The following is a 21,659-nucleotide window of genomic DNA, read 5'->3' as shown; positions in this document are numbered from 1 at the left end:
TGTATCAAATGAAAAACTACACCGGTTCAATGAAAAAACAATGATTGGTGAGACGTGTCCCCTTATTTAATGAAAAGACCTTGGGCAATTAACTCTGAAGTAGGCTAATTCCATCATCGAAAAATAACAGAGAAAAAAGAGAAAAGAAAGAAGACATGTTTTTATATTTCCCCTAAAAACATCTTACCTCACAGCAAAGAAGAAACAGAGACTAAATAAAGCCTGGGAAAATGGAGAAGACCAGCTGGGTATCAGTCCAGATCTGTGTTTAACAAATGTTTCCAATGATGATTAGATGATGGGTTCTCATAGCCACTGCTCAATGTTTAAGTTTCTCATTACTGATCCTGATATTATTGCCTTTTTCCCTCGCAAAATGGTAGAAGGTATTAACTGTACAAACATGGCCAAAAGCTAATGTTTCAAAGCACACCATGTGAGGACAAAAAGAAACAGAACCAACTCTGAAGCTGACAGTGCAAGAAGGAAACAATTCTAATCCCCCGGAGAATGTGAACACCATCACTGCCAGGTGATTTCAGGGACTCTTTTAACGCACAGTATCCTTTAAAACTCATATTCTCCATAATTAATCCATTTGTTCCTAAAATGATACTTAATCCCTGTATTGGATTCCAGGGCTTCCTCCTGCTGTTCTAACAGTAGACTTGATTATGCACACTCACTTCACAAATCCTGTTTCCTGCTCTGTCCTCCTTAGCCAAGAGATACACAGAAGGATAATAACAACAGCAGCAACTTGTATTAGGACCTTACAGCGTGCACTGAGCTAAATGCTTTATGCACACTAACAAACACAGGAAAGAGGTATCATCATCGTTATCCTCAAGATGAGGATTCTAAAGCTTAGGGAGATTAGAAAACTCGCCCAAGACCTCAAAACTAATAAGAGGCAGAATTAGAATTCAAACCTGGGCTGTCTGCATCCAGAGCCTGCACCTTCCAACCACCTGGATTCAGGGATTGGTTAAATCTAAGAGGAAGCCACTGCATGTTCCCAAAGTCGGTAAAGGCGCACTCACCTGCCCCGTCAGGAGTGATGGTTCCCAGTTTCACGGCTAATGGGTAGCCCATGTCTCTGTAATGCTCCAGCGCATGCCCGTTGCCCCCAGAGCTGTCAAAGAACCACTTTCCACACAGGACAGAGCCGTCAGTCAGATTCAACCAGAGGTTTTCTCGCAGGTCACATCTGGCACACTTCCAACCACTGGAAAGCCATCGGAGAGTAGTCAGAACAGCCAGGGCATAATTTTAAAACTTAACATCTAAGAAGACAGAGGGTTTCAAGTAGGCAGGTCACAACAAAGGCTCAGTGGAATAACAGAGCCTGATGCTTCCCCATTTTCTCCCCTCAAGACATTGTTGGCCGGGCGTGGTGGTTCACGCCTGTAACCCCAGCACTTTGGGAGGCCGAGGCGGGCACATCAACTGAGGTCAGGAGTTCAAGACCAGCCTGGCCAACATGGCGAAACCCCGTCTCTATTAAAAATACAATGATTAGCCAGGTGTGGTCGTGGGCACCTGTAATCCCAGCTACTCGGGAGGCTAAGGCAGGGAGAACTGCTTGAACCTGAGAGGCGGAGGTTGCAGTGGGCCGAGATTGTGCCACTGCACTCCAGCCTGGGTGACAGAGCAAGACTCTGTCTCAAAAAAAAAAAAAAAAAAAAATTATTGTTCCTCTCCCAGAGTAGCAGGATCACTCAGCACCCTGCCTGCCTCCCAGATGTGGACTAGCCCCTCCCAGCATCTCCAAGTGGCTTTTTTACTTTCGAAAACTGACACAAAACTTCAGGCTAGGAGAGGAGCTCATTTCCTTAAAACTCCTCTATGAGGGACAATGGAGCTTGAACGAGTTTAAAATATTAAGGATCCTGTGTGTATAAATGACTAAAGTTCTAAAGCATTAATCACATACAGTAAAGCTAGTTTATACAAATCCGACTACACTGCAAATCTAAATTAATTAGAAAGGAGACCAACTTGACTAAATGCTAAACATCAACTATATGCCAAGTACCTTACAGAAGTCTCATTTAATTCTAATAAACACCTTTCAGCATCAGTATTACCATCTCTATTTTTACAAACGGAGAAACGGAGGTCCAGAAGTAACTCTCGTTTCCAAAGACCACACAGAAGGTGAATGCCATGCAACTGTCAGGATTCAACCAAATCAGACACATTCCTAATCCATCTGCCTATCCGCCAACGCCTGCCTCTGTAAACACACCAGCACCTAATAAGAGGAGATATGAATGGAGCCCAAAGAGTATTCCAGCCAAAATGTGACAACCAAAGACTTGTAAGTTGGACTGCCCTAAAACAAGACTCTGAGACAAAAAAGTGAAGGTAAATGGCTTGTCCGGGAGGTGATCCCAGGGAAGTGGGGAAGAAAGGCAAGAAAGGGTAGGAAGCTGGTACAGGATATGTCAGTGAGCAAATGTACACTGTGGGCGACTGGGGCTCAGGCCACATGGGGAATTGCAAGAGACAGATATCCCACCTGCAGGGGCAGAAAACTGGGGTATTAATCCACCCATGCCACAGTCACCGGTTTAGGGCTGCTCCAGGAGGAGGGATGGAGCTTCACTCTGGTGTTTCTGACTGTCCCGTGCACCGGCATAACTGGCTTCAGCAAGCAGAAAAAGCTCTCATGCAAAGCGTTGCGAGTGCTTGCAACTGGCAGCTTCAGGGCAGGGAAGGGCTTAGGGGTATGGACTGGGCACATTCAGCATCTACTACAAAGCTACAGACAATTTTAGAGAAGTTTTATATTTACTTTTAATAAAAGGCATCTGGTAAGAAAAAATATAACTTCCTATTCAAAAAAGAAGTAGAAAACAAATATTCCTTTGGACAGTTTTAGGGAGTAAAGTTCCATTCTGCTATCTGACTCTCACCTTGGAGGAATCCTGACTCCATTGTCCAGCTGGGTGAGGTTGTTGGCATATTTAGATACTGGCAATTCATTTTCCCACGTGTCTGGGTCCTGCTTTCTGTATGGAGATTTTGAGCTGAGAACTGCATCACAAGCAATTGTTACCTATAAGACAAACCCAGATGTAATATATAAAAACAGTTTGAGAAAATAACGATTTGCTAGTGAATAGCAAATTCACTAGAATATGAATTTAAAAACTGAAGAAACGCAAACAGCGTAGTTGTCGCAAGAGAGGGATCCTGTTTTCCTGCACTTTCCCTGGATCAAGCTAGGTTTTGTCCCTGGCCTAGTGTTTGTAGTATTGACAATGTCACAGATAGCAAGAAACTAAATTCATTTTCTAAGCCCAAGCTTAGAGGTCAGATTTAACAATTCCTACCACTTAGCAAGCAGGGTGAAAAGTAGGAGGTGAACAATTTGCAAGGGTGAAATTAGATACAGGAATGCCCAGGATTTACCCAAGTGGTGTGTTTTCCTCATAACAAATGTACACTCAGATATCCAATATCCTCAACTCATCACACAATGGCATGCGGTCAAGGGCACTTGAATGGAATGTAAGCAGCATGGCTCCATTTCTTAATCTGGTGCAAATGTGACCCTGGACAGGGACATGCCTGGGTGTCTCTGTGCCAGATTAGTCCACATCATGAGCAAATCTGTGATGAACTGCTCAGCACCAACTGACCACAGGGGAGGAGGAAAACAGACTCTCTGCCCTCTCCCTACCCAATTGATTCTGGCCATATGCCTATTAGCCAATGTGCTATTGGCTTAATGCTATAAGCTATTTCTAGCTATCTTTTAAAAACTTACATTGTGGTTGCAAAGTAAACTGGTACAGCCACTTTGGAAAACAGTTCAGTAGTTCATCAAATGGTTAAACAGAGTTATCGCATGACCCAGCCATTCTACCACAGGTATATACCCAAGAGAAATGAAAATATGTGTCCACACAAAAACCTGTACACAACTGTTCATAATAGCATTATTCAGAATAGTCAAAAAAATGGGGCCGGGCATGGTGGCTCACACCTGTAATCCTAGCACTTTGGGAGGCCGAGACCAGCAGATCACTTGAGGTCAGGAGTTCGAGACCAGCCTGGCTAACGTGGTGAAACCCTATCTCTACTAAAAATACAAAAATTAGCCAGGTGTGGTGGCATGCGCCTGTAGTCCCAGCTCCTCGGGAGACTGAGGCAGGAGGATCGCTTGAGCCTGGGAGGCAGAGGCTGTAGTGAGCTGAGAACACACCATTGCACTCCAACCTGGGCAACAGGAGAGAAACCCTGTCTCAAAAAAAAATATTTTTAATAAAAAATAAAAATAATGGAAACAACCCAAATGCTTATGGACATAACAAATAGAATCTAAAACAAAATGTTGTATGTACATACAATGGAATGTTATTTGCCAATAAAAAAGAATGAAATATTGATACATGCTACAACATAGATAAACTTTGAAAATATATTCTAAGTGAAAAATTCAGTCACAAATAGCAACATATTACATGATTCCATTTATATGAAAGGTCCAGAGTAGACAAATCTATAGAGCTAGAAAGTAGATTAGTGAGTGCCACAGGCTGAGCATGGAGGAAGCGCTGGAGGATGATGGCTAAGGGGTATGGGTTTTTTAGTGGGGCAAGAGAAATCTTCTAAAATTAGATAGTGGTGATGGATGCCCAACTCTAATATAATAAACGCCACTAAACTGTAAAAAAATAAATAAATAACAAAATTTGTAATCTACATCACTAATATCCTGCACAGTGAGCTGATCATTTTCCCCTGAGTAGCAGTTTCCCATGTGTCAGGGTCCTGGCTTCTGACCCTAGAACCAAGGAAGGAACAAGAAACAATGGAGGAAGTTCCCTCAGCTGCCATTTCACCCCCACCTAGCCCACAGGCAATTCTAGCAGCCCGGCGATGGGCCTCATGTCCACTCCAACCCCACCCCTCCTGGTCCTAGCCACCATCATGGTTCCCTGATAGCTTCACAACAACCTCCTTATCGTGGCCTTCCCTCTAGCCCTGCCCCTCTTCTCTGCACAGCAGCCGGAGTGATCTGCCAGAGTGATCTGCTATGAAAATTAGATCCTATCCTTCTCCAGCTTAAAACTCTCCAAGGTTATACTGACCACTACTGATTGGTGACATTGAGCTACTCACAGTCAGGAACAAGGAGGAGGTCCCCGGCCTCAACAAGCTTATAATCCATTAGAGATCGGGACTTAATAAATATAGTTAAGCCTTTCAAAAGCCCATTTATCTCCCACTACAAATGCTGTTGTATAATTAGCTTTTTCTTTCCATTTTGAAAACTCATCCTCCACCACCTTCCAGAAATGTCCATAGAAAATAGAGCTGAGTTCACCACAAGCCCCTTCCAGGCTTTATGGGTTTGGGACATGCCACCTTAGCACTTCTGGCCAGGACTTCTTCCTTGTTCCTGACTGTGAGTAGCCCAGTGTCATCGGTCAGTAGCGTTGAGAGTTTTAAGCTGAAGAAGGATAGGATCTAATCTTCACAGAAGATCACACTGGCTGCTGTGCAGGGAAGAGGGCAGGCGTGAAGGAAAGACCACAGTAAGGAGGCTGTTGTGTAGCCTCCTAATCTTTTGAGTGTGACCTATTATAACCTCCTTGTTTGTTTCATCAACTACCCAAATCATGTCTGTGTCCTCCTTAGGACTGTCTCCACCCCTACTAGATCTTTTCTAAACGTTCTGGTTTGCAGTGCACTGTGATTCTGAACAAGACTCAAATAGAATCTTCTCCTTTGTCCTTGAATATCTTTGTGGGTGACAACCAACAAAACATCCTTAGACTTCTGGGCCTATCAAACACTGATCCAGTGTTTTCAGAATATCATCCAAAATCACTTAAAGGCCCTTTTTATGGGTGACAGCTGAAGGTCAGGATCCATCATCCTGTAATCACACTGTGAACTATTTTTCCCTGGATATGTTATCTCAAGTGATGCGAAAAGACCTTGGTACTAGTCCTGGCTCCATCCCAAGCCTTCGTAAGCCTCCAGTTCAGTTCTGCACTGGAACTGGCTCAAACTGGCTCATAAGAGTCCAGCTTTAAATTTTAAGAAATTCAGCAAGATGGTTGCTAAACACAGCCATTATAAAACGTTAAATCGTATAAACTTACGACTAAATAAAATGTTTTCAAAAGGTGACATATAATCAAAAATTCTTCACTTCCTAATTGTTTTACTGTATCTCATTATTATCTATGTGTTCTTGAGGTTTTATTTACATGCATGTCAGCGGAATGCTGGAAATTCTGTATAATGGTCTGCTACTACCAATCTCTTTCCAACACCGCATTCAGTGACGTCACATTGATAACCTGAAATCAGTCATGGTGGGAGTATTTATACCATGGAATCAGCAGACACTACAAAACAGGGCTTTTTTTCCCTAGGGAGCCTGTTGTTAAACATTTACAAGCACAGCACTGCTCCAATTCCTGATGTCAAAAATGAAGGCATTGGATTTCAAGCTCTAAGACCCCTGCTGAGCTCACAGTGCTATGTCTCTGTGAACCCAGCATCACCCAGAGGTGCTTTAACTTTCTGGTAGAACCTATAGAGTCACTCTCTGAAAATGAAATTCTTCTGTGCTAAAACACTCAGAAGATGAAGGAAGAATCACCTGGTTAGATGGTTTGAGCTCAATAATTTTTGCTATTTAACAGTTTAAAAAGAGAATTGTCGAACACCAAAAATATAGCAAAAGCATGAAAAGAAAATATAGTAACTAGCATCTTCTATGTAGATAAATCCTATCCATTACCATCAGATAAGTCCAGGCTTTTCCTTTTATCTCCCCACCCTCATCTTCCAAATAATTCTCTCTTCTTTTTTCATTCTTAAAGTATTTCTTAATACTAAAAGACTCTATAGTAAAAATGATGATATATCTTGCTGGATTCAGATTTCTATGGCACTTCTCTTATTTTAAATAAGACTATTCACATTTCAAATTATACTCCAAGTACAACAATAAGAAAAGGCTTTTTTATTAATTTTTTTAACATAAAGACTTATTCATGAGGGGCTGAAAGGAAAATAATTTATCATAACATTTATTCACAATGTTTCTTCTCTTCTGACAGCAGAAATAAGAGTTATATTAAACAAGGCAGTAAGAACTCTCAGTATTACAGAAATATAAGCATTAGTATATAATTTCAGGTAATGGGATGAGGTAAGGCCATTTTGTCCACTAATATATTTTAACCTTGGTAACAGCCACATGAGTCAACATGGAATTGGAGAAAGCAAAGGTAATTTAATTCCGTATGCCCTACTGAACACTGTGCACTTAGTACTAAAAGAAGAGGCACAATAAATAAATATACACAAAATTCTGATTTCTGTGATCTTAGATATAAAGTAGATTGGGGCAAAAGAGAATGAATGGTGGAAACCGAGTCCCTAGTGACATGGAAACCCCAAGCACAAATGTCCCCTCTTGGCAGGGACAAGCGAGCAGATGGCTACAGAGAGAGTCATGCAACGCCCAGAAGACTCTGGGACCTAAAGAGCTGGCTTTGGTTCTGGCATGGTTTGAGGAGGGAAAAAATGAGCAGGCATGTCTAAACTCAACCCACCCTGGCCCCACTGCCATCTGTGGCCAGGCTCTGGGAAGGCAAGGTGTGCACAGAATGGAAAGAGGAAAAGAAATGGGAGACCAGGCCGGGCGCGGTGGCTCACGCCTATAATCCCAGCACTATGGGAGGCCGAGGCAGGTGGATCACGAGGTCAGGAGATCGAGACCATCCTGGCTAACATGGTGAAACCCCATCTGCACTAAAAATACAAAAAATTCTCCAGGCGTGGTGGCGGGCGCCTGTAGTCCCAGCTACTCGGGAGGCTGAGGCAGGAGAATGGCGTGAACCCGGGAGGTGGAGCTTGCAGTGAGCCAAGATCGCGCCACGGCACTCCAGCCCGGGCAACAGAGGGAGACTCCGTCTCAAAAAAGAAAAAAAACAAAGAAAAAGAAATGGGAGACCAAAACAAAAAAAAGGAAAGAGGACAAAGTGGTACAGGCAATACAAGAAATGAGCAAAGAGCAGGAAAAACAGGGTCCCCACAGGAACTCTGCGCCCACTTCCAGCACGCGAGAATCGAAGGAAAACAAAACCTGGCTTCCCTCTATCACTACCAGCAGATCCAGCTTCAAGTCATTCAAGAAAATTACGGTCCGTCCACAAAACTGGATTAGAAAGAAAGGAAAAGGAAGAAAAGAGAAGGGAAGAGGAAGGGGGAAGCTCACAGCTAAAAATATCTAAAACCTAGGAAGTAGTCTTAGTTCACGTAGGGAGTAAAACTGAAAAGAAGGTTCACTTAATGCCAGAGCTCCCGCAGACCTGTAGTTGCTAAATGCTTTGTTCTTTTTGTAACTGCGTCGCTATTGTTTCAGCAGTGGAGCACTTCTATTTTTTTCCAAACAAAATGTTACATGGAAGGCCAACATAATAAACATGATAAAAAGACTGTTATCCCTTCTGATCAGAAAAGAGTCCCTCTCCAGCAGTCCCTGTAGATCTGGGGTGCAGAGTTTGAAAATCTAAGGAACAGACTGTGATTTAGGAGGCAAGAAGCCAGCCCAACCTGGAAGAGACCAGCTAATGAGCAACAAAGCCCTAACAGCACTTGAAGTAAGAGACAGCAAAAGGCCCAGCACTACTGAAATGTAAGCCGGCAAGACTCCTGTCACAGAAGAGAAGAGGTATGTGCGTGTTCATGCTCATTTTCATCCTCTTCTCTCATTCAACCGGCTTTTCCCACCCCACCCCACCCCCGCACACACACATCGCACACGCACACACACCTGACACAGAGCCATGCGCATCTAGCTAGCAGCCGTGCACACTCACTGACCAGGGCTGGTAACTCCTCAATATTTGGTAGTGCTATTTCATAGTGATCTGGGAATATAACAAGTTTGGCTTCATCTTCATATTCATAATCGTCGCTATTTAAATCGTCATCAGTATCTAGATCTGAGGAGAAAACAAAAACAAAGAACAAGAAGTGAGGAAAATAATATCCCACACTATGGCAGCACTCACTGGAAAAGCCAGAAATCCAAGGTGATGATGAAATACCAAGGGTGTGACATTTACAACTTTCTCCTCTGACAGGGCCGTCCATCTGTCCTCAACCACCAATAGCAGGCCTTTCCATCAAGTTATGAATACTTATGTATCAGTGACTGATGTATGAAGACTGAGCCATTTCATAAAGCTTTACAGTTAAAATAGACAAATGTGCAAGATACTCAATTCTCAGAAGGAATTTCTCAGAAAGAAAATTTCTTAGAAACTCTTAAAAAGGCAAGGATTGGTAATTACGATGTGTCAGGTACCTGGTTCCTGATTTCACAACAATAGGCTGGAATGGTTGTTTGGTTTCTTGGGGTTTTTTTTCGCAACATCATAATATGGAAGTATGGTTTTAGAGTTGACAAACTTAGGTTCAAGACTAGCTCCAAAACTTAATGTTACTTTGCGCAAGTCATAAACTCTCTAAGCCTTAGTTTTCTCGTTTATAGCATGAAGATAATAGCATGTATCTCACATAGTTTATACAGGAGATAAACAAGAACAAGAGGCTTGGCATATAATAGGTAGTCAATGAATGTTAGCTATTATTTAAAAACAAAATCTCCCTCTTGCTCTCTCCCTCTCCCTCTCTTAAAGTGTTGAGTTATTGCCTAGTAGATCCGAGGTGGAAGCCCTATAATGTGAGTAGTCATATTGTCCTTGGCTGTGGAGAATTCTCAGTAAGGAAGATGAGCTCCTCTAGCCTGTTATCTATCAAGTCGTCCCCTCTTTGCTTGCTTCATCTCTGGTAAAGGTTAAACGAAGGCTCAGGGAAATGTCTTGTCACAATATTTATATGGACATTTCAGCATCACTTTCACAGGGATGCCAGCATCCCAGATCATGTTTGTATATTTATGCTTGGAACTATGGTGACAAAGAGCTAGCTATTCCACTCACATGCACACAAACCTACACATGAACAGGTACATGAACACACACAGAAACATAGGCTCTATAGACAGAAGAAAGTTATTTTACTTAATGAAGCAGCCACCTGAGAACCAAAGGATCTAGATTCTGTTATTACCTTGTATGTTTTCAATCAAAAACCTAGTATATGTTTGTGTACAGCTCTGCTCTTAAATTCCCAAAGGTAGGGCAGTTTGTAGTAAAAATAAATAAATAAATAAATAAATAAGATACAGCTAAAATGCAATCTAAGCTTTTTTTTTTTTTTGAGGCAGGGTGTCACTCTGTTGCCCAGACGTGAGTCCACTGGTGTGATCATAGCTTACTACAACATCAAACTCCCAAGCTCCAGCTATCCTCCCACCTCACCCTCCTGAGAAGCTAGGACTGCCAGGCTTGGCTAATTTTTTTTATCTTTTGTAAAAACAGGGTCTCACTATGTGGCTCAGGCCAGTCTCAAATACCTTGCCTCAAGCAATCCCCCCACCTCAGCATCTCAAAATGCTGGGATTAAAGGCGTGAATCACCACGCCTGGTCTCAATGTTTTAATAAAAGATTCTAAATTGTAAGAGTCAGAAATACCAAAATAAAGAACCAAACCAAACATTACTAGGTAGCAATAGAAGTGAGGTTCATTTGACAAAATGTAATATTAAAGAAGTTTAATTAGTAAGTACAGGCATTAATTTAAAGGATATAATTCAAAGAAAGATTCTATATACTATGAAAATGTGAATGCTTCAATATTTATATTTTTTTAAGTTGGAATCTAAATGTTTAATAAAAAAAGGTATTCAACCCGGCCAGGCATGGTGGCTCACACCTATAATCCAGTACTTTGGGAGGCCGAGGCAGGTGGATCACGAGGTCAGGAGATCAAGACCAGCCTGGCCAAGATGGTGAAACCCTGTCTCTACTCAAAATACAAAAATTAGCCAGGTGTGGTGGCACGCACCTGTAATCCCAGCTACTCAGGAGGATGAGGCAGGGAATTGCTTAAACCCAGGAGGAGGAGGTTGCAGTGAGCCGAGATTGCACCACTGCACTCTAGCCTGAGCAACAGAGCAAGACTCCATCTCAGAAAAAAAAAAAAAAAATAGTATTCAACCCAATAGAATATTATTTAAATCATAGTTATTTAGACTATGTAGGAACAGAAAATGTTTATGCTATGTTAATGCTGAAAACACAAAATTCATCTTCACTGTAAAGACTTTATATTATGCTCATAGACAAAAATGAGAAAGAAACCTAAACAAATGGAAATAATGAGTGAGTGAACTTTATTCTTAAATTTTTCTTTATTATAATATTGTATATATAACAATTTTAAGTAACCAGGGCATAAATCTTGTGTTTTTGTGTGCGGATTCAGCTCATACAAGATATTATCTGTCTCCTTTCCACAGAAAACATGCTCATTTAAAGTTAATTCAAATCTTACCTGGCATAAATAAAATACAAGAAAAAAAAACCCACTCTGGCATTTACTAGCTATGTAACCCTAGAAAATTTGTTTCTAAGTTCATTTTTCTTGTAAGCCATAGATATCTACCCCACAAGACTGTTAAGTGGATTAAACAAGATAAAGTTTTAAGGCACCCTAGTACAGGATCTGGTAGGTACTAGGGGACTCCACAAACAATAGCCGCCATCACCATCATCATCATCACCTTCTCCCTATTCCTGACAACTAACACAACCAAAAGTGCCTTCCCTTCCCTTTGGCTGCAAGACCATGATACCATGTGGGGATCTTCTGTGAAATCTGAGTATTCAGAAGTTATAACCTTCAAATTCTTCTAGACTGTAAGCTCAGAGAGCCGGAAATGAGTCTTACGTCCTATGTTCCTAGCCCCTGTACTGTGCCCGGCACACACCACACACCCTGTAAATGTCTGTGAATGGGGACTTCAGGAAGTCAATAACATCAACATGCTAAAAACAACAGCAAAACAAGAATATCAAAAGAGTTGCGTTGTATTTTAATTGGCGACTCACACGTTTAAGAGGAAGCAAGACTGCTGTCATGCAGAAAAGCAGAACTTTGTTGTGCTTCTTTACACTTAGTTTAAGTTTACTTTTACTTTTAATTCAATGGAATGGAAGAGGGGCATGATCTTTCCCAAAAAACTTAATCCAAATTAGGGAAAAGTCCATCAGAGGTAACCTACATTCTGATTTTAGGGGACAAATCTAAGGTTCCTCTTGAACACATATGACCCCACAGCCCTAAGTATAACCTAAAATTTCCACATCTCTAAATCATGTCTCATCACCCCAAAAATATTTAGTTGAAGAAGCTACAGAGTAATCATACCCTAGGGACCCCCAACTTCTCCCCAGCTGCTACCTTCTATTGTGGCTATTAAGTGGCAATACCCAAGAAAGCCTTCTCTAAGTTTAAAAATAAATAAATAAATATAAACTCTGCTTCGATGATCCTCCCAGATCCCTGGGAGAAGTGGCTAGGACTACCCATTTCCCCAAGATGCCTAAGCTATGAAGGAGGACAGTGAAGGAATGAATGGGTCCCTACACAAAGCCAGGGCTCTGATTCCCAGGTCAGTGTTCTCTCACCCTGACCATATTAACTTTAATTGTTGGAGGTAAGCGATCTGTCCAAGGGCTGCAAAATCTAACCAACTATTTACCTTCAAAAGAACATATTATTTTACCCACTTCAGAAAGAAATAGCAAAATGTAGTTTATTAGAACCTTCTGGTTATCAGAGGGGCAGATGAACTTTCTGAACAGGCCCATTAGCGAAACTTTGCACAAATTTTCTGTTTTCAATCTATTCCTTAACAAGTTTAAACACCTGGTCTAAGCCAAAAAAAAGTGGAATTTAAGTTTTCTGAGGTGAAGTGGTGGCTCCTTGGAAGTTCCACTTTCAGACACAGAGAACTGAACTCCTTTACACCTATTTGTGAAAACTAGGACAGACTCCATAAAGATGTAAATATTTAACACTGTTTTTTATGATGTATCAAACATATGGTATTTTTTAAATTAAATGCATTACCAGTTATTTACATATCTATGCATATTTGTAGCTTTATTGTAAAATATATATATATGGAATTAGGGCAGAATCACATTATGAGCCATAGGGTATTTCTTGAAGGATCCAGAACTCCCTTACCTCCTCGCTTCTCTACTATCTCTTTCATATCAGCTTATACCCCAAACTCACCAACTTTCATATTTTTCCAAGTTATCTTTCTACAACACAACCTAATAGTGTCCCTTTCTAGCTGAACTCTCCCAGTTCACAGCACCCCTAAGCATCCCAGCAATTTTTTTCACAGCAACCCTAAGCCAAAAGAAATGCCTGGCCAGGCACAGTGGCTCACGCCTGTAATCCCAGCACTTTAGGAGGCCAAGGTGGGCAGATCACGAGGTCAGGAGTTTGAGGTCAGGTTTTGCCAACATGGCAAAACCCCGTCTCTACTAAAAATACAAAAAAATTAGCCAGGTGTGGTGGCCGGCGCCTGTAATCCCAGCTACTCAGGAGGCTGATGCAGGAGAATCGCTTGAACCCGGGAGGCGGAGGTTGCGGTGAGCCGAGATCATGCCATTGCACTCCAGCCTGGGCAACAAGAGCAAGGCTCCATCTCAAAAAAAAAAAAAAAAAAAAAAAAAAAATGCCTAATGGCTCTGTTTATTTAGTAGTTAGATCAAAAAAACTTGTTAAGTATTTATGTTCTAACAACTAATTAACCATTAGCAAAAAATACGTATAAGTTGAAAGAAAAAATATTTTACTCTGAAATAGCCCCAGTCCTTCACTAATGGGATGTGTTCAGCTGTTGGGCAATGCACAACTTTCCTGAATCGGATCCGCCACTGCCACCCTTATTTCCTATTTCACATTGATTTTCACATGGTGCTTGACTTTTACCACAGAAACCACTAAAAAAAAACTCTAATTTTACAAAGATATGGAGTTATTGGAAGGAATACAGGGTAACCTAATAGTAAAACTACACTGTGTTTAGTTCATGCAATGTTTGAGCACCAATATGTTCCCTCAGAGACTTAAAATATCCTTCAGTGCCCTGGTGAGCTCACTGTAGCACTCTAGGGTGCCTCAGAACACAATTTGGGAGCCGAAGGGTTAATGGCTCCCTAGGGACTACAGAAAAAAGAAATCTAAAAGCATTACTTATGTATAGACAATCGCTGAGAAAATACACAATATATACAAAGATGTACACACAGAAAATTTGTCTCTGGAGGCAGTAACCAAGTGGCTAGGATACAGGGAAGGGAGGGGAAAAAAACTTAATTTTCACTGAGGAGCCCTTTATAACTTCTCAATTTTAAGCTTTACCCATGAGGTACATATTGAAAAAAAATTTTAATCCTAAATGTTTTAAAAGTATAGAATTTAAATGATTTTTCAATTACCAATAATTGTCGTTGCTAGTTAAAAAAAAAATAGCAGCAAAAGCTAGTACTGAGGTCATTTCACTTGAATGAACATCAAAGTAATATGCAGGGAAAGTGATTTGACCACTGAGGGGCAGGGTGCTGCTCAGGACACCAGGAAGCCTTTTGGCACCAGCCAGTGGCCTCAGCTTCCCTTGTAAAGTCAATTGCAGGTTGTAACCCAATGATTCAATGGTTTCAATGTCACTGTTGAGCTGATGGAAAAGGAATTATTCACAAAGTCATCAAATGAATGGGAATAAAACACCTCCACCCAAGATAAAGCATTGGCCACCTACATCTGCTTCACGAAGCGGAAGAAGGAGCATCATAATTTCATTTCAGTACCAGTGAAATAGTACTTCCTAGCCAAAAAATAACAGAGAAACTGCAAGAGAGCTCTGAGTTATCTTCCTCTCCATGAGGAAACAATCCCAGCATCCCTTTGAGGGAAAGAGACTGTGGCAGAGGCTACTAGCTGCCTCCCAATACCCACTGTCCCCTTCTTCCTAATAAGAGACCCCAACTTTACTCAGTGGAGCCCGTTGGTGGGCTTTATTTTCCAGTCTCCTGTGCAGCTAGATGTGGCCACGTGACCAAGTTCTGCCAGAGAGGCGTAAACTGATTGGGGGCTCTATGAGAAGGCTGACAAAGGCAAGGTGACTCTGCCGGGAGATTAGACTATTTTGTCCTTCCTCTTTCTCCTCTTTTCTTTGTTTCTTTCTTTCTTTCTTTTTTTTTTTTGAGACGGAGTTTCACTCTTGTTGCCCAGGCTGGAGTGCAATGGTGCGATCTCAGCTCACTGCAACCTCCGCCTCCCAGGTTCAAGCAATTCTCCTGCCTCAGCCTCACAAATAGCTGGGATTACAGTCATGTGCCACCATGCCCAGCTAATTTTTTGTATTTTTAGTAGAGACAGGGTTTCACCACGTTGGCCAGGCTGCCGAACTCCTGACCTCAGGTGATCCACCCACCTCGGCCTCCCAAAGTGCTGGGATTACAGGCGTGAGCCACCGCGCCCGGCCTCCCCTTTCCTCTTTCATGCTTTCCAGAATCAGGATGTGATTGGTTGGAGTTCCAGTAGCCATTTTGGACCGTAAGGTGACCATGAGGTTGGAAATCATGGGCCAGGATGGAGGGTGAAGCAGGAATATGGGAAGAGCCTAGATCCCTGGTGAACATGAGGCCATCACATCACCGCACTTACTGTTTCCAAACATCCTCTATATGACAGCAAAATAAGCATCTATCTTGTTTAAAGTTACCAGAATCGGCCGGGCACAGTGGCTCACATCTGTAATCCCAGCATTCTGGGAGGCCAAGGCAGGCAGATCACTTGAGCCCCGGAGTTTGAGACCAGCCTGGGCAACATGGCAGAACCCTGTCTTCACAGAAAAATACAAAAATTAGCCAGGCATGGTGGCGCATGCCTGTGGTCCCAGCTACTTGGGAGGCTGAGGTGGGAGGTTCACTTGAGCCCTACAGGAGGCCGAGTCTGCAGTGACCATGATTATGCCACTGCACTCCAGCCTGAGTGACACAGTGAGATGCTGTCTCAAAAATAAATAGGCCAGGTGTGGTGGTTCATGCCTGTAATCCCAGCACTTTGGGAGGCCAAGGTGGGCAGACCACCTGAGGTCAGGAGTTCGAGACCAGCCTGACCAACATGATGAAGCCTCGTCTCTACAAAAAAAAAAAATACAAAAATTAGCTGGGCATGGTGGTGGGCACCTGTAATCCCAGCTACTCGGGAGGCTGAGGCAGGAGAATTGCTTGAACTCGGAGGGCGGATGTTGCAGTGAGCCGACATCGCACCACTACACACCAACCTGGGTGACAGAGCAAGACTCCGGCTCAAATAAATAAATAAATAAACAAAGTTACTAGTGTTTTAAATTTACAGTTACATAAACCAGATGTAACCCTAATACACAGCCCATCACTGAAATTAATTTATAGGTCACATTAACTCAGGGCTGGGACCAATGTGACAAGAGAAAAGTGCCTGTTCCTAGGAGATGAGAAGCACCAGTTGAGGGGGCTTTAAATCAGAACTTGCAAAAAATGAATTCCTGTAAAAAATAACTTCCTGGCCAGGCACAGCAGCTCACACATGTAATCCCAGCACTTTGGGAGACTGAGGTCAGAAGATTGCTTGAGCATAGAAGTTCAAGACCAGCCTGGGCAACACAGTGAGACCCCATCACTTTAAAAAATTTTTTTAAATTAACCATGTGTGGTGGTGTGTGCCTGTAGTCCCAGCTACTTGGGAGGCTGAGGCATGAGGATCACTTGAGCCTGGCAGGGTGAGGCTGCAGGGAGCTATGATTGTGGCACTGCACTCCAGCCTGGGCAACAGAATGAGTTCCTGTCTCAAAAACAGAAAAAGAAAGAACTCCTACTGGGATGACGGAGGTAAATTTGTAAAGAACCTGGATATAAAACAATAGGGAGAAATGGAATGTGGGGCTAATGGCATTCATTTTTAAATTAATATAGTCATAGAACACTTTTTTGGGGCTGTGAGTTCTATATGCACCTTGTGGTTTTCTAAGATATGAAATCTTGCCTGAATACAGAGAATAACCTGTAGAAAAAGCCTCACTGAAACAAAATGGTAGGTAGTCCCCTACGGAAGAATGGAAGGAAGGGGTCCACACAGTTTGAAGCACAAAACCTCAGTGCTAACTTTCAAATTAATTTCTAAAACAGTTTCCTGACAATATCCTCTACAACCAAAATAATCACTAGAAAAAAATCAAACCTCCAGGTCTTATGAAAAGAAGACACAAAAATTAAAGGCCAAGGTCAGCTAACTTCTTCATTCAACCAAAGAAAATAATAAAAATTAACAATGGTAAGTCGAAATGTTTAGTTAGTTCTGCCTTCAAGAAGAACCTGCTGACGTTACTTAATTCAAACGAAATCATATGATCTATATTAGTGCAAAGGTGCTGGAAGACTAATAACCAAAGCATCGGAAGATATTCAATAATTTCAGCTTTGGGGTTCATGCTAACTTGGTTTGGGTTTAGTTGGTTAAACTGGGTTGTGGTCCAAAGACAGGTTGAGAAGTAAGGAAGATTGGCCAAGGTAGAAGAACCAACTGCAGATAAGCCTCGTACAGAAAAGCATGAGCTGAGAAGCAGGAGAAGACAGCAAGGTTGGATCCAGCACAGAGTAACTGAGAATCAAACCAGGAAAGAAACTCAGCTCCACAACAGTTTTCAATGGCTTCACTTTTCAAATAATTCATGTGTCTTTTCATCACAGTAACATGTTTGTTACAGAAAAAGTTTAAATATAGAGAAGCAAAAAGATGAAAATCAGAATCACTTCCATTCTATTACCGGGAAAGAGCTACTATTAACAGTTTGGAGTATTCTTCCAGACTCTTCTGATCTCCCAGTTATATATGTACACATGTGTATGTGTGTGTAGAAGTGTGTGCACACACACAGATATACATTCATACATGCATGCATACATACATATACATGTCTATATCTGTATATACATATGTATATGTATGTATAGAATTTTTTTACAAAAATGAAATCATACTATGGAAACAATTTTGCAAATCCTTTCAAACAATAATCTGAGGCATTTAGGCACATAAACTTGTTTGGTCAAATATTATCAAACCACTTTTTCGCTTGAGAAAACCATATCAGAAGCTTAATATGACCATAATTATATGATATAGAAATCAGTAGTCACTTGCATAAACAAAACTGGCCCTTCTAATAAGGGAAATTTTCAAATCACCATTAGTCAAACACTAGAGCCATCATTATTGCAGGCAAGGTCCACTGATGCTAAAATTAGTGAGCAAAACTTTGAGGAGAAACAAAATATTTAGCACAGTCTCAAAGTATCACTCTCAAAATATTTCTTAATTACACTATAACTTTACAGTGAAGAAACCCAGCAGACACTACCTTAACAATGATCAAGTTCAGCATGACCAGTATGACAACATGTTAACATCATGTACCCCTGATACCATGCACTAAGAAGGGCACACTATCTCTGTAGGATTCTTTCCAAAAATGCATACGTACATACTTCACATTTTTCATGAGAAAACATCAGATAAAGCCAAACTGAGGTCTAGTCTACAAAATAACTGACCAGCACTCTTCAAAAGTGTCACAATTATTAAAGACAAAGAAAAACTGAAGAATGATCAGAGTCTGGAAAGGATTAAAGAAACATGACAACTAAATACAATGCGGAACCCTGGATCATATCTTGTAACAAAGGAAGGACATGAGTGGGAGAAAAATTATGAAATCTGAATGAAGTCTGTAGTTTGGCTAATTTTAGAAAGAAAAAGAAAAAAATTGACTTCTTTTTTTTTTTTTTTCTGAGAGACAGGATCCCGCTCTGTCACCCAGGCTGGAGTGCAGTGGCAATCATAGCTCACTACAGCCTCAACTTCCTGGGCTCAAGTGATCCTCCTGCCTCAGCCTCCCAAGTCACTGAGACTACAGACACACACCACTATACCCAGCTAATTTTTTAATTTTTTGGTAACGACAGGGCCTTTTTATGTTACCCAGGCTGATCTCAAACTCCTAGGTTCAAGCCATCCTCCTGCCTCAGCCTCCCAACGTGCTGGGAATAGAGGCGTGAGTCACTGCAAGAGCCAGCTATTGAAAGTCAGCAAAAAATTGGCCAGGTGCAGTGGTTCACGCCTGAAATCCCAGCCGAGGCAGTTGGATCGCTTGAGCTCAGGAGTTCCAGACCAGCCTGGGCAACATGGTGAAACTCCATCTCTACAAAAAGTACAAAAAATTAGCCAGTCGTGGTGGTGTGTGCCTGTAGTCTCAGCTACTTGGGAGGCTGAGGTGGGAGAATGGCTTGAGCCCGGGAGGCGCAGGTTGTAGTGAGCCAAGATGGCACCACTGCATTCCAGCCTGGCCGAGAGAGCCAGACCCTGTCTCAAAAAATAAAAATAAAGTAAGCAATAAACAGAACTGAAGCAGAATTATAATTACTCTCAAGTCACTGTAAGTATAATTGCTTCAAAGCACTAAACCCAACTAAGACGGCTAAAAGCACACTTCACTGGTAGGTAAACGCAAAGTGGAGGCGGGCCTTAAATCTGTGCCTCTCATCCTTAAATTGTACAGCAATAAACAACCTATTACTCTAAATCACAGATGCACATGAGTATGCACATATACACACACACAAACACAAAATCTGAGCATGCTACTGATAACTATTTACCTAAAAAAATCTTGGAATTCCTCCTTTTTGGTAACGCTCCACCAGACGCCCCTCTTACCTTCTGAAAAGAAAACAAAAGATCATTAAAATGCGGCCTATAAAATAAACATCTTTGTGAGGGAAAAGCACATCTCAGCGGTTCCTAGTTTTTACAGAAGGCCAAGAAGAAATATTCCATCTAGATTAGCAATTCCAGGATAAACAGGGAACTGACCCAGGTTAATGCAGGTAGGTGAAGGGCAATGCTATCCACCTGCTTATTTTTATTAAATTATAAAGAAAACGCTTCTGGAAAGAGAAATGGAAACCAGGGATCAAGGTGAAGTCGATACTTAAATTTCAAATCAGCACCTGCTCCCAAGAGGGCAGGAGTCCAGGCCTGACATTGAAAAACTCAGGAAAGATGATGGGGCTCCAGAAGGTGAGGATCTTATTCTCCTGCTTACCCAGTGGGTCTCTAGTGCTTGGCCCTGGGCATGCCTAACAACTACTGTTGAAAGGCTTAATAAATATCAATAGTCATTGATAGTCTGGTCATATGAAATCTCAATCTAACCTCCCTAAACATTTTTGGAGCACCGACAAGTGGCTATGTTTGCCATCGTAAGCATCGTGTATTTTCTTTTTTTTTGGCTTTTTTTTTTTGAGATGGAGTCTCACACAGTCGCCCAGGCTGGAGTGCAGTGGCGCAGTCTCGGCTCACAGCAACCTCCGCCTCCTGGGTTCAAGCGATTCTCCTGCCTCAACCTCCCGAGTAGCTGAGATTACAAGCAGCCGCCACCACACCCAGCTAATTTTTAATATTTTTAGTAGAGACGGGGTTTCACTGTGTTGGTCAGGCTGGTCTTGAACTCCTGACCTCGTGATCTGCCCACCTCGGCCTCCCAAAGTGCTGGGATTACAGGTGTGAGCCACCGCACCCCACCCAGCATCGTGTATTTTCTACCTATGATGGAAGCCATCAGCAGTAATGAAATAAAATGCCCATCGAGTGGTAATACAAAAGAGGCCATTCATCTGATGCTCACACAAAACATTTTACTCTCAAATCAAGTATAATGCCAAAACCATATTTCCACACTGTATGTTTTTTCAGTTACTAGAAAAAAGCATGTTTCCAGCAGACCACCATGTGTGGGTTTAACGCCGCATCATTCCAAGCAGCCACAGGTGTCGAGACCTTGCTGCACATTTTCTGCTTCTCAGTTTGTCCTCTCATGAGTCCTAAGTCTGCTTTCTCACATTTTAATAGTTGACTTTGAAGGCTGACTCATCCTTGTGATTCTCACATTAAGTTTTTACAGCTTCTACTACAGGTTTACAGTTCACATCTTAGGAATCTGCATTACAGAACACTTTCTCAAAAACCTGTCCCTCCAAATACTGATGCCAAATGCACATCTCCTCTCTTAGAGTTGCTCCTCTATTATCTCAGGGCCTCTTTCTTCCCCCTTTCCACTTACCTGCTTCAAAAAGGGATGAAATAAAACCTATTGCAAAGCACCTTTAACAATCCTGGAGGTCCCCTGAAATCTCTCTACAGAATTGTATGGTGTCCTTTTAATTATTTTAGTCTCACTGCCTCCTCCCTTCCTGCATGATGCCGGAAGGATAACAAGGAGGGGTTGCATGAAAACTTGCTAGAACACAAGCCTGTCCCAGACTGTGAGATTCACATCTTAGACTTCCAAAAAAGTAGAACCTCCTTCTAAAGACCATCACCTCTGCATCAGTCAACAACCAAAATCAACAAGGTTTGAGAAAATAAAACTCCTCCATCAGCAAATATGACTGTGCCCATGTGTCAGATTCTATGCTGGAGCTCAGACTGCCAACTGAATGAAGACATGTTGCATCTTTTAAGGAGCTAGCCAGCATAGTAGGGGAGCATATATGTAAACAAATGGTACCACAGATTCTGATGAGTGCTAAGAAAGATTCAAAAAAGGCACAATCATATCGTAAGGAGGAAATGAGCAGTT

The 21,659-nt window shown here is 41.8% G+C and overlaps 1 protein-coding gene across 3 annotated transcripts in view; it reads right to left on the bottom strand.

The window, feature by feature from the left end:
• The window catches only part of USP13 (ubiquitin specific peptidase 13), a 133,019-nt gene that overhangs the window by 75,997 nt on the left and 35,363 nt on the right, over nucleotides 1-21,659 (bottom strand). For 2 of the 3 annotated variants that reach the window (XM_008957343.4, XM_014344459.4), the window contains 4 exons: nucleotides 19,678-19,738; nucleotides 8,866-8,987; nucleotides 2,922-3,064; nucleotides 1,044-1,228 (listed from right to left, as the gene is read on the bottom strand). In XM_008957343.4, the coding sequence (XP_008955591.3) occupies nucleotides 1,044-1,228; nucleotides 2,922-3,064; nucleotides 8,866-8,987; nucleotides 19,678-19,738 (511 nt within the window). The remainder of the gene's footprint in view (nucleotides 1-1,043; nucleotides 1,229-2,921; nucleotides 3,065-8,865; nucleotides 8,988-19,677; nucleotides 19,739-21,659) is intronic. The other variant, XM_014344460.4, reaches the window with a different exon arrangement.

Source organism: Pan paniscus, chromosome 2, assembly GCF_029289425.2.
Source record: "Pan paniscus chromosome 2, NHGRI_mPanPan1-v2.0_pri, whole genome shotgun sequence".
Classification (NCBI taxonomy): Eukaryota; Metazoa; Chordata; class Mammalia; order Primates; family Hominidae; genus Pan; species Pan paniscus.
The sequence above is the reverse complement of the archived record's forward strand: the minus strand, read 5'-3'. Positions and strand labels throughout refer to the sequence as shown.